At 46.3% G+C, this 19,245-nt stretch overlaps 2 protein-coding genes and 1 non-coding gene across 7 annotated transcripts in view; 1 reads left to right on the top strand and 2 right to left on the bottom strand.

The window, feature by feature from the left end:
• The window catches only part of IMMT (inner membrane mitochondrial protein), a 56,087-nt gene extending 50,671 nt beyond the window's left edge, over positions 1 to 5,416 (top strand). For all 3 annotated transcript variants that reach the window (XM_007104766.4, XM_055088864.1, XM_055088863.1), the window contains 3 exons: positions 2,228 to 2,359; positions 3,328 to 3,457; positions 4,467 to 5,416. In XM_007104766.4, the coding sequence (XP_007104828.2) occupies positions 2,228 to 2,359; positions 3,328 to 3,457; positions 4,467 to 5,080 (876 nt within the window). In that variant the 3' untranslated portion in view covers positions 5,081 to 5,416. The remainder of the gene's footprint in view (positions 1 to 2,227; positions 2,360 to 3,327; positions 3,458 to 4,466) is intronic.
• Positions 5,417 to 10,579: 5,163 nt separating this feature from the next.
• The window catches only part of PTCD3 (pentatricopeptide repeat domain 3), a 24,281-nt gene continuing 15,615 nt past the window's right edge, over positions 10,580 to 19,245 (bottom strand). For 2 of the 3 annotated variants that reach the window (XM_028496576.2, XM_028496575.2), the window contains exons 10-19: positions 18,602 to 18,691; positions 18,307 to 18,335; positions 17,302 to 17,408; positions 16,294 to 16,372; positions 16,100 to 16,190; positions 14,223 to 14,308; positions 13,604 to 13,752; positions 12,054 to 12,095; positions 11,469 to 11,627; positions 10,580 to 11,179 (exon numbers count right to left, since the gene is read on the bottom strand). In XM_028496576.2, coding sequence (XP_028352377.1) covers positions 11,095 to 11,179; positions 11,469 to 11,627; positions 12,054 to 12,095; positions 13,604 to 13,752; positions 14,223 to 14,308; positions 16,100 to 16,190; positions 16,294 to 16,372; positions 17,302 to 17,408; positions 18,307 to 18,335; positions 18,602 to 18,691 — 917 coding nt within the window. In that variant the 3' untranslated portion in view covers positions 10,580 to 11,094. The remainder of the gene's footprint in view (positions 11,180 to 11,468; positions 11,628 to 12,053; positions 12,096 to 13,603; positions 13,753 to 14,222; positions 14,309 to 16,099; positions 16,191 to 16,293; positions 16,373 to 17,301; positions 17,409 to 18,306; positions 18,336 to 18,601; positions 18,692 to 19,245) is intronic. The other variant, XM_028496574.2, reaches the window with a different exon arrangement.
• LOC112066546 (small nucleolar RNA SNORD94) lies at positions 12,538 to 12,673 on the bottom strand. Its single transcript, XR_002892722.1, has one exon. It is a non-coding gene; the product is annotated as a small nucleolar RNA SNORD94 (small nucleolar RNA).

Raw genomic sequence — 19,245 nt, 5'->3', positions numbered from 1 at the left:
CCTCTCCCGTTGCGGAGCACAGGCTCCGGACGCGCAGGCTCAGCGGCCATGGCTCACGGGCCCAGCCGCTCCGCGGCATGTGGGATCCTCCCATACCGGGGCGCGAACCCGGTTCCCCTGCATCGGCAGGCGGACGCGCAACCACTGCGCCACCAGGGAGGCCCTCCCTCCTCCTTTTTTAAAAAAATTAATTAATTTATTTTTGGTTGCGTTGGGTCTTCGTTGCGGTGCGCGGCCTTCTCATTGCGGCGGCTTCTCTTGTTGCGGATCACGGGCTCTAGGCACGCGGGCTCAGTAGCTGTGGCGCACGGGCTTAGTTCTCCGCGGCATGTGGGATCTTCCCGGACCAGGGATTGAACCCATGTCGCCTCCACTGGCAGGCGGATTCCTAACCGCTGCGCCACCAGGGAAGCCCACTTCCTCCTCCTTGAAGCTCTTTCTTCCCAAGGCTGCCAGACCCCACACTTGCTGGCCTTTCCCCTGCCTTGCTGACGCTCCTTGGCTTCCTTTGCTCAGCCTCTCAAATATCGGCGTGCACTGGCATTGTTCTGAAACCTTTTCTCCATCTAAGCTGCCTCCAGGTGCTCTTCGCTAGTCCTGTGGCCTTGACGTTTAAATACCGTCTGTTACTGACACTTATATTGCTGGCTCTGACCTCTGCCTTGGCTTCAAGGGCTGTCCAGCAGCTGACTTGATGTCTTCAGCTGGATTTTCAGTAGTCATTTCAAACTCAACATGTTCAAAACAAATTTCTTGATTCCCTCCAAACTGTCTCCCAGCCCCTCAGCTGTTTCTCTCTAAATAAACCTCCATCCACTCAGTTGATCAAGCTAGAAATCATGCTCAGTTGTTCCTCCATCAGTTTTTGCATCCAGACCATTGACAGAGTCTACCAGCTCTGCATTCAGAATAAATCCCTAAACGTTCCACTTTTCTCTCTTTCAGTCACCACCACCTTAGTTCAGAGTATCATCTAAACAGGGTCCCTGTTTGCATACCCATCTTTCTATGTCTATTTACACAGGCAAGTGGTCCTTATAAAATGTATTCTCATCAGACACTATGCTGCTGAAAATTCTCCACTGACTGCCGACTGTATTTAATATAAAATCCAAATTCTTAACTTATACCAGAGAAGCCCCTTGATCTCATTCCTGTTTTCTGTGAGCCAGGCTTCCCTTATTTCCCTAATGTACCAGGTACCTTGGGGTTTTTTGTTGTTGTTTTGGTGCCTTGACGACATCTTTTTCCCTGGGGTAGCCCTGTCCTGTTCCCTTCAATCTAGAGTCTCTGTATTACTTTCTCTCATATTGCCCTATTTATTTTCTTAAAAACAAGTACCACAGTCTGGGATGTCCATTTTGCCTGTCACTGATTCCTCTCTTGAATGTATACTGCAGAAGAGCAAGAAGTTTGTCTGCCTTGAGCACCGTTGCATCCAAGCTTATAGTAGTAGGCACTGCCTGGCACAGGGCTGGCACTTCATAAATATTTATGCACTGACTGAATGGATTCATTTATTAACTATATTGTTTCCGAGAAAAAGGCAGTTATGATTTCCAGGTAATTAGTATTAAATAATTTGTAATATGACCCACGGCTAATTGTTAGGCCAGACATTATAGGCTTTTCATAGTTTTGGCTTGATTTGGCCTGTGTTGAATCTAAATTCATATTAAAATAAGCAGTTTCAGAGGAGCTTTCTTTGTTGAGAGAAACTGTGTTCAGTAACTACTTTTCTTAACAGTTCTGCATGGTAGGCATTATTATTCACAGACAAGAAAATGGAGACTCAGAAGATGAATAATTTCCCTAAGGTCACACAGATGGTTGCGGTGAAGCTGTGTTTGATCCCAAGTCTTTGTAGTTATTTCTGTGGTCTCGGATTTCTTGATTCTCAGGGGAGTATGTGATTCAGGAAATGACAGTGTTTGCTTTGTACAGGAGGCAGCCTGGTGATATGCAAGAAACTCAGGTCTGGGGGTTAGAGAGACCCCGTTTGAAATCTGATTTCGCCACAGTCATGCGACATTGTTTGAGTCACCTTCCAACATTCAGCTTTCTGATGCATATGAGAATTCGAAATAAGAATGTGTTCCCATGCACGGCTCATCGTAAGGGGTTCTGGATGTGGAAGCTGCCATCCTCGTGGTTACTGGTCTTTCTCTTTTGCTAAAAGCGTATGTGGAGAATTGAGAATTCCTCATTACTGTGCTTGGCTTCACAGGTGGAGGAAGTCAGAGATGCCATGGAGAATGAAATGAGAACCCAGCTTCGCCGCCAGGCTGCTGCCCACACCGATCACTTACGAGATGTCCTTAGGGTCCAAGAACAGGAACTGAAATACGAGTTTGAGCAGGTGAGGACCTGTCGTAAAGCATCGTCTCCCCTTCAACCTCCTTTTCCCCTTTACATTATAAACAGTCTCTGCTTTCCTTCTAATGTGCTCCATGTCATTCAGTCTGAGAGTGTGGAAGAATGGGGAAAGATTTCTAATGGTGCCTATCCTTGCTGGAGGGGGACTTTTGTATATTTCACATCTGCTCCTTTTTACATAAAGGTGTACCTATGTGTTACTGATCAGATGTGTTTTGTATTTATGTCCTAGTCATTTGGAGCCTTCAAAGCTTTAAGGACGGTTGGTACAGGGGGTTTCAGGAATGCAGGTAATAATACTTGACACATGTATTGCCTGCTTTATCTCCACAAACTCTTGTGGATTATGTGGCAGTTCTGAGATTTTTATATTTGAGGAAACATCCCGGAGAGGTTAAGTTTGAAAACTACAGCAAACCATCAGGATACCTTTAATCGTAATTAGTTTGTACTCAGCAAGTCATTTATAAGATATTATTATTTTGTCTCACAAGAAGGGAATGAGGTTTTCCAAGTAAGGAAATCTTCCAGAAAATTGAAATTTATACCAGTATGAAAAGATATATTACTTTGAATTCTCTTTGATGAGTATTTTGAGAAAAATGAACTCTTAAAGTGGAAGATATTGAATACAATTTAATGTCTGGGTGGCCATACAGTTACTTTATTTTCTAAAGTTGTCATTTTCTCATTTTAATAGACTTCTTTCTTCCCCTCCTGGTCTTCTTCCTCTAATATTAGGTTCCACCAGTAAATTTGTAGAAGATAGAAATATCACATATGCTTTAGGAAACTTTTGAAACCTTACACATAATGTAGGAGTTTCATGACACCTGTTTTGAGATGTTAAAGGCCCTCTTTACTTTTGGAGGCAGCAGTTACTGGAAGACTTAGTGGCCCGATAAGTGACATGCACACTGAGGTTTCTCCGTGCACTCTTTACCATTTCAGGACCTGTCTGAGAAACTCGCTGAACAAGAATTACAGTTTCGTCGGCTCAGTCAAGAGCAAGTTGACAGCTATACTCTGGATATAAACACTGCCTATGCCAGACTGAGAGGAATCGAGCAGGCTGTTCAGAGTAAGCACATGGACCTCTTACAGCTAATTTCATTCAGCCCTACTTCTTAGGGTAAATTCTTGCTATGAGGATAATGGTATACATGCATTGACATTAGGGAATAAAGATGCCGAAGTCCCTCTAATAAATTTTATTCATTTCCTAGAAAATTAGCCCCAGATTTGATAAGTTTGTAGTATAGAGAGTTGTGAGAAGAAATTTAAAAGGATCTAAAAATTAAACCTAAGTACCTTGAAGTTTTACTCCTTACGTGACCGGCATGAGATCACCATTTACCAGGCAGTTTACCCAACACGCTGTGGTTGTGTCTCACGTGCCCTGAGTGGAGAAAAAGGTCAGTGTGCTGCATGTTCGCCCTCCAGGCTCTGCCGTTGGAGGGTTACCTGGAGGTGGTGATTTGCTGGTTCCACCCACCAAATGGATGGTAGTTATGCTGAGGCCTCCATGTGCCGCACTGGAAGGGAAATGTCCTGCCAGTGAGGATTTTATTAATAAAATGGGTTTCTGTGCATGCGATGGAATCTTTTCTGTCAGATAAGCATAGCAATAAGCGAAGTACTCATGAAATTTCAGGATCCAGTAGTCTTCCGTTCCTTTGTAGAAAGTTTCTGATGGCCTTAATGTAAGTCTTGGCTTAATTTAAATATCACATTTCTTTCTCAAACATTTCTAAAGATAAATGTATCTGAATTAGATACCCTGCATTCTCCTAGATGTCACAGGAAGAAAGAAGGGAGACTCATCTGTGCACATCCACCCTCCCAGCTTTCTCCACGGCTACAGTAAAACCAAGTCCTCAGCAGATTATGTCGTGCCTTGTTGCCTCATGTGAAGAGGCCAGCTAGGAAAGAACGGCACCATAAATAAGCGGTGGGATGGGCTTGGAAGAGGCTCTCTCCAGCCCCGTCTTCCACTTCTGTGGAAGGTGCACCAGTTCTCTGTGTGTATGAGGACATAGTCAGGTGGAGAAAAAAGCCTGTCTTTGCCTTTTTTTTTTTTTTTTTAATAGGTCACGCAGTTGCTGAAGAGGAGGCCAGAAAAGCCCACCAGCTCTGGCTCTCGGTGGAGGCATTAAAGTACCACATGAAGACGGCATCTGCAGACCTGCCCACTGTTCCCCTGGGTAGCGCAGTGGACGCCATCAGGGTCAACTGTTCCGATAGTGAATTTGCCCAGGCTCTAAGCGCAGCCCTCCCTCCAGAGTCCCTGACCCGTGGGGTGTACAGTGAAGAGACCCTTAGAGTCCGTTTCTATGCCATCCAGAAACTGGCCCACAGGGTAGCCATGATCGATGAGACCAGGAATAGCTTATACCAGTACTTCCTCTCCTACTTACAGTCCCTGCTGCTGTTCCCACCTCAGCAGCTGAAGCCACCAGCAGAGTTCTGCCCCGAGGATACAAGCACATTTAAGTTACTGTCGTATGCCTCCTATTGCATTGAGCATGGTGACCTGGAGCTGGCAGCAAAGTTTGTCAATCAGCTGAAAGGGGAGTCCAGACGAGTGGCACAGGACTGGCTGAAGGAAGCCCGAATGACCCTAGAAACTAAGCAGATAGTGGAGATCCTGACAGCATACGCCAGCGCCGTAGGAATAGGAACCACTCAAGTGCAGCAAGAGTAAGGTCTAGGAAGAGTCTTGTAAAGTCGCGTTTCATGTCAAAGGAAGTCGGCAGTGATATATGAAGGGTTTGCCACAGGGTCTCAGAATTGCCTAGAAATGAGCAGGTTACAGGTGCTGTTCTAAATGTTAACACCTGTTGCGCTTATATTATTCCTTCTTGCTGTCACGTCAGTCAACTCCAGGAGCACTTTATTTGCAACTTGTGTAACATTTTCTGTTTTTCAGGTTTTACTGATCAGGCTTGTGAGCCAATCAAGATAATGTCTGTGATCACTGTTACTATTGGTTTTGCCCTTGGAGCAAACTGAATAAAACAGAAGTTGAAAACTGAGTAGCTTATCCCTTTTCAAAAAGTATCATTTCTGGTTTGTTGCGTATATGGAAAATTTCCTTGAGAAGCAGAAGTAGCAACTCCTGGGCGCTCAGAGTTTCCAGGCTGTGAACCGGGTTTCAGAAGCCCTAGGCCTGTTCTTGGCTTTGAAGGTCCTAGTGAAGCTGATTCCTGCTGGTCAAACTCAAGAGTGATGTAAATGTAAGCCAAAATGCCAATATGTTTATAATTGGAGATATATCATTCCAGTGATTCAAAGGCACTAGAGATAGTGGGTATCCCAAACTTCGATTGCTACCACAGGGAAAAATTATATTTTATACTGGGATCCAGTACACCCTTATATGAATGCACGCACCCTTGTATGAATGTACACGTGAAACAGTTTCTGGAACCATTGCTTCTCCTTTCTACGCGTAATGTACTGTGTTCTGGTCTGTGGCATTAGAAACATGTTGGTGTCTTGTCTACCCACCACTTAATCCCACAGCCCTCAGAAAAGCTCGTGGCTCCCAGTTCTGGAACACTGGTAGTTGACCTTTCTGGTATGTGGGCTGTGAACCTCTCCATCGAGGTGGGGGTGGTGAGCCTGGACTCCTAAAGGGGTTCAATAATTTTGTGGTATATTTGAACTGGATTGCTGTAAAACCCAGAGAACTTGCTTACATAGTTCACCTCTCTGAAGAGTAGAACAGTTGCCATATTGGGTAAACATTAACCAGTGTTTTACCTTTCATTTTTTACTTCATGAAGTTACCGTCAACATATTTTTTCAAAATCATGATTTTTTTATGGAGGTTTTTCTTCTTCTTTATAGATTTATTTATCTTATTTTTGGCTGCGTTGGGTCTTCGTTGCTGCACGCGGGCTTTTCTCTAGTTGGGGCGAGCGGGGGCTGCTCTTTGTTGCAGCGCGCAGGCTTCTCATTGCGGTGGCTTCTCTTGTTGTGGAGCACGGGCTCTAGTGCGCGGGCCTCGGTAGTTGTGGCACGCGGGCTCGGTGGTTGTGGCCCACGGGCTCTAGAGTGCAGGCTCAGTAGTTGTGGCGCACGGGCTTAGCTGCTCCGCGGCATGTGGGATCTTCCCGGACCAGGGCTCGAACCCGTGTCCCCTGCATTGGCAGGCGGATTCTTAACCACTGCGCCACCAGGTAAGTCCTTTCTGTTGAGGTTTATGTGTTCATAAACAGATTATTGAAGAGGCATTTTTATCTGAGCAACATATCTGGAAATCATGAAAAAAAGAGGGTTGTCTGTATATTTCTGCAGGTGTATCCCAGCTCCTGATTGTTACATTCAAGTCTGCATGGCACTTGACGTTGTCCTTTGATTTGGGGATCCAGTGGTTCGTTAGGCATTATTAACGGTCCTTATGTTCCTCCTAAGTGGATTCTTAATCCAACACAATACATCTAGTTTTCTCTGACTGGAACCCACACTTCGTGTGATGTCCTTAATCTCTGCAGGTAGAGGTACTCTCGGCACCTGTGGCCCATTAAGCTTTTACTAGAAGATAATGAGGCTGTTCTAAATTCAGCCTTTCTTCCCTTTGGAATAGCATGAAATTGTAGAATACATTAACTTGCAAAGCTGACTAACTTATTTGTCATGTTAGAAGTGTTCATAATTTTTATTTTACTCAGGAAATGTGTAAAACATTACAGATTAGAAGGAAATAAATTTCTCTAGGAGCCCAGGAATAACTTCCCTCGGATGTGATTATCTGAGCTCACAGGAAGCAAGCAATACCGAGCGGTTTATTTTAGCTCTCTAAATCAAAATAACAAAAGCCACTGGCTTTCAACGTTAGTATTCCTTTAGCAAACCTCCCCAACCCTCGCTGCATGTTGAGAAACAAGATGATGTTGAAAGGGGACTCGGCTTGTCCAGAGCCTGGTTTTTCTTCCTCATGCCCTAGTAAGATTCACGTCCACCTGAGCCATCACTCAGCAACCCCTTAGGTGAAAAGGGCCTTCGCTTGGGCCTAAAGAGCCTTTACGTGGGTTCTCAGTTCTACCTTCAAGGAGGTGGAATCATTAAAACTCTGATATTTGCCTTAATGTTGTTCAAAGTTTCTAAATCAGTAAAGTAAGTAAAATGTAAACTTAGGCAGTCTCTTTTTTTAAGGCACGGTACTTCTGTGTTCCTTAGTATTGACTTAAACCCTCTGCTGGGCTTCCCTGGTGGCGCAGTGGTTGAGAATCTGCCTGCCGATGCAGGGGACACGGGTTCGTGCCCCGGTCCGGGAAGATCCCACATGCCGCGGAGCGGCTGGGCCCGTGAGCCATGGCCGCTGAGCCTGCGCGTCCGGAGCCTGCGCTCCGCAACGGGAGAGGCCACAACAGTGAGAGGCCCGCGTACCGCAAAAAACAACAACAACAAAAAAAACAAAAAACAGACACCTCTGCTTTCTTAACAGGTTCTGCACAAAAGCAGTCTCCAAGTCCCAAATTAGTTGTCCCACCACTTTTAAAGTAATTTGAACTCAGTGCAGAAGAACAGATAATATAACATAAACGGGAAATAAAAAGTGATTACATTTCAGGCAAATCACTCATCAGGTCGAGTGGGCACCATTTACCTGAACCAGGGCTCGGCTCAGCTCCCCTGGGCTCCTCCCTGCGGGTGCATTCAGGGGCTGGGGGGTCTGAGAAAGCAGAGGGAGCGCTGAGGAGGAGGGGCTTTGCCTGGCCACGCCACCCTTTTCCACAGGGGGTGGCGCCACGGTTTCACTGCTTGGTCCGGGTTCGCTGTACGGACGCTGCCCTGGGGTCTCAGGAAGAAAGAGGAGGGGCTCTGGAGGGACTGTGGGGCACAAGCCAGCAAAGGCGCTGCTGTCGTGGGAAAAGATGGCGCTGGTATCGGCAAAGCTTAGGCTTTCCTGGGGATGACTTCTATCGTGACCTTCACTTCTCTTGGACGTTCTCAGTTTTCAAGAGTAAAGTCTTGCTGAGCTCTGTAAACTTGGGTTTGATCTCCAGTGTTCCTTCTAAAATCTTCTATAAAAAGTCCACAGCTATGCAGGTCGGCTAGACAACTTTTTTTTAATAAATTTTATTTTACTTATTGATTTTTGGCTGCGTTGGGCCTTTGTTGCTGCGCGCGGGCTTTCTCCAGTTGTGGCGAGCGGGGGCTGTTCTTCATTGTGGTGCGCGGGCTTCTCACTGCGGTGGCTTCTCGTTGTGGAGCATGGGCTCTAGGCGCGTGGGCTTCAGTAGTTGTGGCTCGCGGGCTCAGTACTTGTGGTGCACGAGCCTAGCCGCTCCGCAGCACGTAGGATCTTCCCGGACCAGGGCTCGAACCCATGTCCCCTGCATTGGCAGGCAGGTTCTTAACCACTGTGCCACCAGGGAAGTCCAAGGACAGTATCTTGATGTTGAAGGTGATCGTATGGATGATGGTTACTTTGTCCAGGGAAGGCCCTAGACAACATTCTTTTACAGGTTCGGCTCCTTCCTGGGCCAGGCTGGAGACTCCTTCACCCACCCCCCTTTGTGTACCTTACATTTGCCCTCTCCATGTCCTAGCACACTGCCTTAATCAACCGAATAAAATATGCCCATTTCTCGGGTAAATTGCCACGCCACCACCACTGAGATCTCATCTAAATGATTCTGTAAACCTTGCCCTGCCCATCCACACTCCTGGTGACTGCTATCTCACAGCATGTCCTTTTACCAGCAGTAAAATAATTTACATCGCCACCAGGTACACTTATACGTGTTTATCAATATGCATATATCTGTGGTGCTGTAAGAATGTCACAAAACTTTAACATACGCAATGTCCTTAATTTTCTAATCCATTTCATTAAAATATTCTAGTCATCATCTGCAAAAACTGACTTCAAACCTCGCAGTTTGAAAGACGTAAGACAATCCATTTTATTAAGAGTACTCAAATGTTCTACTGAACCAAAACCAAAATTGATTGATAGGTTATTAACTTTGGCATAGGTAAACAGAACAACACCTTATACTATTAGAGGCTAAAGAGAGAATGGACACCAATCCTACAGGCCTTCCTTAATTTTTTTCTGAAAAGCTGGAAGCAGTTATTTTGCCCAGAATAGGAATCTGGAACGTCTGCAGCACAGAGTTAAGACCACATGGCCACATCATCACCCACTTGGAAAGTCCACTACAAATTCACGTGCCATCAGCCCAGATGGACCTTTCCCCCATCAGCGCCACGGCTGCCAGCGCCATAGCTGCAAAGCACGATGCTGAGGACTGTTCTCTGACAGGATTCCCCGGCAACGGAAGTGTTCTGCATCTGTAAGGACTGCACTGAATGCATACTCAGCCCAGAAGAATCAGCCGGAAGTGTTCTGCATCTGTAAGGACTGCACTGAATGCATACTCAGCCCAGAAGAATCAGCCGTTTCCAGGTGCTGATGAGCCAGGGGGAAAGGGAGGGGCCGAGTTTACAGAAGCTTCCAGGTAGCCAAGTCCTCTTTGCAGGTTTTCAGGCAAGATCAGAGGCTAATCTGCCCTACCTGTCCCTTGTGCTCATTTGCTATGTCAAGGGGCTACGGGGGCGGTGCACACGAATACTTAAGTAGCTAGTTGCTGTCATCTCCCCTGCCCTCTTTGTCTCTCACTTAGATGTCTTAAATTCTGGTGATCTAGGAGAAAACATGAGTCAATACTGAGGTTTCTGAGGATGTATGACTGGGTCCTGGCCAGAGGATAGCAAATGGAGGTGGGGACAGGCACATGTCACAGACACACGTACAATACAGTAGCCCATAAATGGCAGCCCCGGCAGGGTAAGGATGAAGGTGCTCATCCGAGGAGAACCGGGGTGCCTGGGTAAATCCGGCAATCAGACTGTGAGCTAAGCAGCCTGCGCTAGAAACCCTGGGGAGGCTCCTGCAGGCCTCACAAGTTCCTGTTTGCTTCCCATACCACTTGCAAGTCATAAGAGAGGCTGGAGTAGAGGTTCTTGACCTACTCGATTACCAGCAATACACAATCATGTCAAGAAGACACTTCAATAGACCACTTTAAGTACAGCACAACTGAAGAAGGCGCCAGCACTCACACAGAGAGAGAGAAAGGGAGAGATGAGACACTCCTGTGCAAGCCCCAAGCCTAGTGGGAGACTATGGGCTATTTTATAAAAATAATGGAAATGCATACACACGTACCTTACAGTATTTATTTACAGTCTTCATCTTCCCAGCTGCGCAGCCTAAACTCCTGACGTCGTTTAATCAGTTGTAAGATTAATAATCTCCCACATATAAATATCCCTGAACTTGGTACTACTGACCCAGTATCAACCGTGATGTTATCGTACAAAAACTTCCTTCAGACGCTTTCTGAGTTGGAGGAAGTGTCAGGTCATAGCGTCAGCCAACACAGGCTGCAGTCCCCAATGGGGGAGGGGCAAACCACCCCGACATCAGCTGACAAACACTGCAGTTGTGCGGAGCTTAAGGACATCACAACGTGCGTCCGAAGAAATGAAAAGGGTAGTACCCCTTCTGTTCACCTGGTAACCCTGGCATGGATGGTTTAGTTCAGGAATTAAGCGTAAACAAGTAAGCGTTGTTATCAAGATTCACCAAATCTGTATTCCCTTGTTTTCTTCACATTACAATTAAATACTAGCATCTCAGTTCTCAAGTGTAATCACAACAGTCACGCTAGGCCACAGTGGCTCCTGATCCGACCACTCTTATTTGCCTTCGCCGACGTCACTGTCACTGCTGCCGTCACTGTCGCTGTCACTGGTCGATGCAGTTAGGTCTCCCAGGGCTTCCCTGTAAGAAAAATAAATGGGGGGGGTCACACTGCAACTCAGGCTTGGGGCTGGGGGACTCTGCAGCTGCACTACAGCAGCAAAGGAAAAGGTTCCAACCGGCAAATAAACCTATAGGCCTCCCTGACTTTTATGACAAACGAAAAATATCATTAAACCAATACATCCTGCCTTTCTGCAAGGAAAGGAAATTCAGGGGGTAGAAAGCTACAAACATCTGAACGGGCAGACAAACGGTCTGCTCCATTTTCCTGACTTTCCTTGACCGTGATGATACGGGACCCGCTTACTTCTGCTCCTGGCTGAGGGTGAAGTCGGCCGTTAATCTCTGGGTGAGGCTCTCACAAACAGGTAAGCTGAAGGCACCTGCCAGCTTCACTATCTCAATGGCCTGGGCAGGGCTGCCGGATGCTTCTGCACTGTCCATAAACTCATTCAGCAACTCATTCCTGTAGAAGGCAAAAACGTCAACATTCCCCAAGTAAACCCCTCAAAGATTTACACACAAAGTCCAGTATCTTATAAAGATCAGTCATAAAATCCTCAACAGTAGCTCTGCAGACAGTTACACGAAGTCTGACTTTAAAGGGCCATATAGATAGTGAACGCTGATTGGTTCACTATGCCTTCGCTGAGGACCTAGCCAGCGTATCCCCGGCGTGCTGTGATCACTGAGCACAGATTAAAAAAAACAGTGCTTGCCTCAGGATGCCTTCGATGGTGGCGCAGACCGCCAACTACCTGCCTAACACAAAGGTGCCCGATTGCCATGGCTGAGGTCTGTGAGGCAATCCCAACCCCCTTCCCCCAACAAGAGTTAAACGCATGTGGCTAATCCAGGATGTACCCAGGCAGCCCTGTCAACTTGAACTTACCTAGGGATCTTATTATGTTTCCTGAAAAGCCCCAGCATTTTCCTGTTCAACATGAGATAGGAAAAGATCATGAATACTAATAGAACAGAAGGCAATCGAATGACCGCAGCTTTTCTCCTGAACTCAGAGGCCAAGTGTCCTTCCTAACAACCAGAGAGGAAGCTCCTGAAGGCACACGTCCGTGAGCTCCACCAGCTCCCAGCCCGGTCTTCCCAGCAGTGTCACCCCAGGTGCCTCAAACCCCTCTCCCCAAACTTCATATATGCACACTACGTTACAAATTTCAAAGGCAAACCTGCTTTGTTGCCAGTGTTGAGAACAGCTGGGGTACACCCTCCTCCAGAGGGTCACTTCAGTCCCCCGGGAGGGAATGTATGATATTACGTGGGCAGAGTGCGAAGAGAGGGACGCAAATACGATTTGATCCCTTTTCTCTTACGATCCAGCGTGAGTTCAGTGTGTCCTAAAATGACGTTGTGAAGAGCAGGCTCAGACCAAGGCATCGGTCTCGTGTAAGTGCTTGCCGTCATCCTGCCACACGCAGGACAAAGGAGAAACACATACACTCAGCTCCCATGATCAGCTGAGGTCCGTACCCCTGCGCCAATCATCACAGCCTGACTCGTAACAAGCGTGTGTCAGCCTGCCCTAGTCGACAAGTCCAAGCATCAAATGTTTGTCAGCAGCTGTGTAGCCGGATGTGTGATTCGCCACCAGTTACGATCAGAGGAGGCAGCAAAGCCTTTAGCAGCCTTGCCCGGAGAGAGCAAACGCCCACACCGTGGACTGACCATCACGTTCAAATTAAGGTCCTCTCTCGTGAACAGCCAGGCACAACAACCCCTGTCACTGGCTCTTAACACCAACACACGGTTACATCCAAAACAATACACATCGGAACCACCCAACTGTGACCGCCCCGAGCAAGGACTCTTTCACTGACTTCTCCGCTTTTGGAAAAATGACTACGCATAAGGTCTCCATTCACAGTCAAACACCGGAAATTAGTATGTGAGCGAAGTGCTGACGGACACACAGAACTGGAATACAGTGGCACAAACCAAAGGCGGGTTCTAGTCAAGGCCAGGTTTAGTAAACACTGGTAAAATGCCAGTTTCCGGAAGTCCCAGTACACAGCCCACATTTTAAGCTGGGGGATGGGGGGGAGAAGCATCCGCGAGATGACTTGAATAAACCAAATGACCAAAACATTTGCAAAATTAAGATTCTCTGGTCACTGTGTTCTACTTAAGTGAACGGAGAAGTGACTTGCCCACGAATACAGAAAAAAACGAGAGAGAATGAGCCCACTGAACCACACCTCCTCTTAAACACATCATGTATGCTGGCTCCTCTTCCCCAAGTTTGCTTTTTTAGTTGGTATTTGGAAATTCCTACAGAAAACTCAGTACGTAGAAAACGCGTTTGTCTCCTGATAAACTACACAGTATACAGCCAAATTAGAGAAACTCTAACGACCAGGGTAAAAGTTCTCTGAGATCCAAGTACAGATGCTTCCAGTGACACGTGCGGCCATGTACTGTGCTCACCAGGCTTCCTGGGTTCTCCCGGCCCTTAAGAGGAGGACGGCTATGTAGTTCAGAGAGCTGGCCGGCCAACTGGGAGCCGTCTGTCTGGCGTCCTGGCTTTCGTAAGTCGATTTGATATCTGCAGCACAGTCAGCAAACGCCACCTGCAGCTGAGACGCTCTGAGAGTCAGCAGAAATGCCCAACTGGTTTTATGAGAATTTAAGTTCGGGAGACACCACAGGACCATTAAAAATTTTTAAGCAATGCATTTTACCGTTGGAACACATCACATGTACAGCACACAGTAATACAGTATTTAAAAAAAAAAAAAAAAAAAAAAAGCAAAGCCCTGGGGTAATAATGGGATCAGCCACGTATTTCAAATCCAACTACGGTTTTTCTTTTTAGAGAGAAATTGAAAAGAAGGCAAGCTGCTATTAATTGTCAGGATTGAGAGGATCCATTTTCATGCTGCTTGCTTTGGACTAGAGGAATAAGAGTGACTTCAGATGGCAGAATCCTCCACAACGATAGGTAAAACCGTGGAAATGGCCCTCACCGGCTGTCGGTATTAGAGGATACACTGGTTAGTATACATCTAATAACGACAGCAAAACCTGAGTGTCAACACAAGCCTACCTCTGGTGGGTGCCGATCCCTTGCCATGAGCGTCAGAATCTCTTCTTTTAGTTCGTGGCGAAAAGTATGACCATATTCTTTACTATCTTGAAACAAAAAAGAACAGAGTGAGCAGTGACCACTGGCATGTAAAACCAAGACTCTTTGGCTGACCTTGGTCCACTGTCAGCAGCCGCTCGTATTTTTTTGGAGGGGTGAAAATACATTGCTGACGTGTATTCCAGGATTCCAGAAAACTAGCAGGATGATTCATGGTAGGAAAGGACAAATGAGCAGTGAAAGCCAGCACCAGTAACGTGCTCCCAGGCAAGCGTTAACACGGCACGTGCACCACACTCCAGCGGCCACCAGCTCTACGTGGTTTTACAGCACGTGGGAATCGTCAGTGGTCCTTGTACACGATCATTAGCGCAGCCTTGTAAGGTAGGAGGGCAGGGCTACAGTCTCTGTCTCAAGGCAACTTGAGGCAGACAGAAACTGATTTTATGATCAGTCACCTAGTGGATGAGACACAGCATCTTCTGCAGCCAATTTACACACATAACCACACACACACAGAAACCCAAAGTCATGGCTGTTTCTTAGAAACCTGAGTCTCACTGACTGGTTAGCTTTTTTTTTTTATTTTAATTTATTTATTTAATTTATTTTTAAATTTTTGGCCGCGTTGGGTCTTGGCTGCTGCGCGCGGGCTTTCTCTAGCTGCGGCGAGCGGGGGCTACTACTCTTCCTTGCGGTGCGCGGGCTTCTCATTGCGGTGGCTTCTCTCGTCGCAGAGCACGGGCTCTAGGTGCTTGGGCTTCAGCAGCTGTGGCACGCAGGCTCTAGAGCGCAGGCTCAACAGTTGTGGCGCGCAGGCTTACTTGCTCTGCGGCATGTGGGTTCTTCCCGGACCAGGGATTGAACCCATGTCCCCTGCACTGGCAGGTGGATTCTTAACCACCGCGCCACCAGAGAAGCCCCTGGTTAGCTACTGAAGCACCGTGATGCAACATGGTATAGAGGAACGAACGGCACAGGCTTCGGGGGTTGATATTTTGGGTGTCCCAGGTAATTAACACTGATGTCACACAAGTGCACAAAACCCAGCCTTTTCTTGTCACAAAGGAACCAGTTTAGGTCTTTTCCACTACACTGTCACTCACGCAATCCAATATGTAACATGAGCAAATGACCCTGAAGTAGACCTCAACTATTGCGTTCAGTTTAGTCAAAAATGGGTTTTTGGGACTTCCCTGGTGGCACAGTGGTTAAGAATCCGCCTGCCAACGTAGGCGACACGGGTTTGAGCCCTGGTCTGGGAAGATCTCACATGCCGCGGAGCAGCTAAGCCCGTGCGCCACAACTACTGAGCCTGCGTGCCACAACTATTGAGCCCCGCGTGCCTAGAGCCCGTGCTCCACCACGAGAGAAGCCACTGCAGAGGGAGGCCCGCATACCACACACACATAAATAAATAAAAAAATAAAAATAAAAGTATACGAATGATAGCCTGGGGCTGAGCAACAAAGGAGAGATGGACTACAAATAGGCATGAAAACCCGCGGAGCAGCTAAGCCCGTGCGCCACAACTACTGAGCCTGCGCTCTAGGGCTCACGTGCCACAACTACTGAAGCCCGCGTGCCTAGAGCCCAAGCTCCGCAACAAGAGAAGCCACTGCAATGAGAAGACCGCGCACCGCAACAAAGAGCAGCCCCCTCTCGCTGCAACTAGAGAAAGCCTGCGCACAGCAAGGAAGACCCAAACAAAGCCAAAACATAAATAAAGAGTAGTAATTAAAAAAAAGGAAGTTTTCTTCCCTAACAGTGTTAACATGCTTGTTAATCAAGACATAAGACAAAATGAGATGGGTCGGGACACATAAGCTGAAACTGACCTTTCCAGATCTGAGGAATCAATTCTAGCCGATTGGCCACATCTAATGCTTGGAGAAGATCTATCAGTGTTTGGGAATGTGGAAAGAATACCTGATTCAGAAAAATACAGATACATTTTTCAAGTATTACTCAGCAAAGACACCCAACCCACAAACATCTACAATGATAAATGGCAAGTAATGAATCATCTTACTGAAGGTATCAGGTCCTTATACCACTTCAAGGTGACATCAATTTGTTCCATTAGACAAAGCAAACCAAAGAACTTGGAACTGTAATGGAGAAAGAAAGCATGTTTAGTTTAAAATCCATGCTTAATAGGGGAATGATTAAATTACAGCACAGTCATATGATGACATGTTACACAGAATTTAAAGACAATAAGTTACACCCAATTTCAAGTTACACAGGCCAATGCTTGACCCAGCAAGTGCTGCTACCTGTGCTTTCTGGACTTTCCAGTTAACACCTTCTAATCCTCAACCGGTCACTGACGCCACCTCCTGGTTATACTCTCAGCTCACGGTGAGGAGAGAGTGGATATCCTATTCATTTTAAAAGCGTTCAATGTAAAGCGAGGATTTGGACCACACAGAAGAGAACCATCACACATCTCTTAACAGGCTGCCTCCCTAAGTTCTTGTTTTTCTCTGCTTAAAAGCAAACCCATTTAAGGAGTCTCTTTGGGCTCCGACGTGTTCATCTTCAAAAACAAAGGAGGCTGCGATGAAATCTTTAGGGACCCCACCCTCCTATGAATTAAAAAACATAAAATAGGAGCGTTTACAGGGAAAAGATATATGGATTTAAAGTGTTACAGGGACGTCCCTGGCAGTCCAGTGGTTAAGAATCCACGCTTCCACTGCAGGGGTTGCGGGACAGATCCCTGGTCATGGAACTAACATCCTGCACGCTGTGCGGTGAAAAAAAAAAAAAACCAAAAAAACAAAGAAAAACAACAACAAAAAACCCCAAAGTGTCACAAATAAAAACAGCTTAAAAGATACACAGCAGACACGTCAGTCTGACAAATCAGTTTCACCACTGCTTGACTCTTCAAGTGTTCAATTAACTTACATTGTTAAGTCAGGGTCAAGCTGCCTAAAATCAGGCCGCCAACAGCCTCCCACTTGCAGGACTGACTACTGGTTGCATACAGGCGCTCCGTTAATGCAGAAGGATACATTTCCAATACACTTACTAGTAGAAGTTACGCCGATGATCGAGTCCAATGAATTTCCGGTTGTCTCCAGTGTTTAAAAGGTCATGGACCTGGTAAGCAAGTTCTAGATCTCTGAGAGATGAGCACTGAAAATTTACAAGTAGTAAATAAGCATCGTTCTGCGATCCTTATCGGCCGAACAGTGGCTCATTACATAAAGAGCTCATTATGTAAAGAAAATAAGTACAGTTGCCTGCGGAAACATCTATGCTGATTTAACGTTATGGGGGTTGACAGCAAATGAATTACAAGAAAATGGGGGGGAGGGAGGAATCAAAACAAATCACCAAGTTCTGTGAAATTTAAAACAAAATAACCTTAATCTAGTAATTATACCTATATTTAGTAACTATATGAAAACACCTGGTTGCCATGCACAAGACAGCTGGAGTGCTCACTCCAACATCACTATACTGGCCAAAAACCCACGAAATAACTCCAAAACCCACCCACGGGAGAAGACCTTCCCTCCTGTGAAATAACTGTACTGATGTCAACAAACAAGATAACATGGAAATGAGTCTGGATGTGCATGTCTGAATAACCAAAGGAGAAAACCCGGAAGGACACACACTAAAATGTAAAGCAATTATCCTTAGGGAATAGGATATGCTAATTCATTCTGAAACTGCTTGAAAATTTTTCCTATGATTAGCATGATAAGATGAAAAACCAAACTTAAAAACCATCAATTTAAAAAGTTACCAATAGGCAAATATGAAATACTATGAAACCTCACTTTCAAACCTTACTTTCTGAAGAAAGGTATGAAAAAAGAAAATGTATACAATAAACACAGGGCAGGAATGTTGTGATCTTGTAGAGATTTTAGAGGAATGAAAAATTAGAACTAAAGACATGAATGTAAGTAAGAGTCAGGAAGTGAACGAATCAGGGAGAATCCCCCCACCTCCCCAATGATGAATTTAGGAGATGGATAAAAGAAAAAAGGAAAACAAAAGTTAAGCAAGAAATTGTACTTACAACCCTCATGGCTGACTGAAAAAACATATCTGAAAATCAAAGTTCACAAGAGCCTTGGTTACTGTGGATACAACGTTTTCAAGTCAGTTAACATGAATAAAAATCCCGGCAACAAAACCGGTAACGTGTTAAGACAAAGCTAACGGCGTAAAAACTCAGGAGAGGAAGCAGAGGAAGCATACAGCTTCCAAAAATTACTAAGCTAAATTAAACCCTGCCCTCATCACAAGGCTCTAATACCCGGCAGTCAGGAAAACAGGGCTCTCTGTCTTACACAAGCAATTTCTGTACATACCGTCATCCGGGTCCTTTGGAGAAAATTTCTTTCCCATTAATTCGTTCATGATGTCATAGATGATGAGGGACGATCCTTTCGAAGGGCTTTCTGCGGAACAAGAAGGCAACTGGGTTTTCGTATGAGTCCACTTCCTGTACAACCACCGGGTGTGCAGAACCAGTCCTAAGGCCGCATTTCTCCTTCCTCCACCCAAGGCACGGAGCTGGCCGGGCACATCCCTGCTAGAGCAATGAGTGCACCCTCTGCACAAAGTGCAGCTCTGCCCAAGACCTGGGACAGTTCCAGGGGCTCCCAACACACTCCACCCTTCCTTCTTAGGCTCCTCACAAGGTCGACCTGCACTGAAACGGGAGACAGACAGACCCTCACTAAGCCCGCACACTTAGAAAGCAAACACGTTTTTGCGAATAAATATTTGCACTCCTTTTAAATATAACCAGGATGAGAGCCAAGAAAAAGAAAACTGTAGAATTAAAATGCACCTATGGGGGCTTCCCTGGTGGCGCAGTGGTTGCGCGTCCGCCTGCCGGTGCAGGGGAACCGGGTTCGTGCCCCGGTCCGGGAGGATCCCACGTGCCGCGGAGCGGCTGGGCCCGTGAGCCGTGGCCGCTGGGCCTGCGCGTCCGGAGCCTGTGCTCCGC

The sequence above is a fragment of the Physeter macrocephalus genome, chromosome 12 (assembly GCF_002837175.3).
Source record: "Physeter macrocephalus isolate SW-GA chromosome 12, ASM283717v5, whole genome shotgun sequence".
Classification (NCBI taxonomy): domain Eukaryota; kingdom Metazoa; phylum Chordata; class Mammalia; order Artiodactyla; family Physeteridae; genus Physeter; species Physeter macrocephalus.
This window is presented reverse-complemented; position numbering and strand designations above follow the sequence as displayed.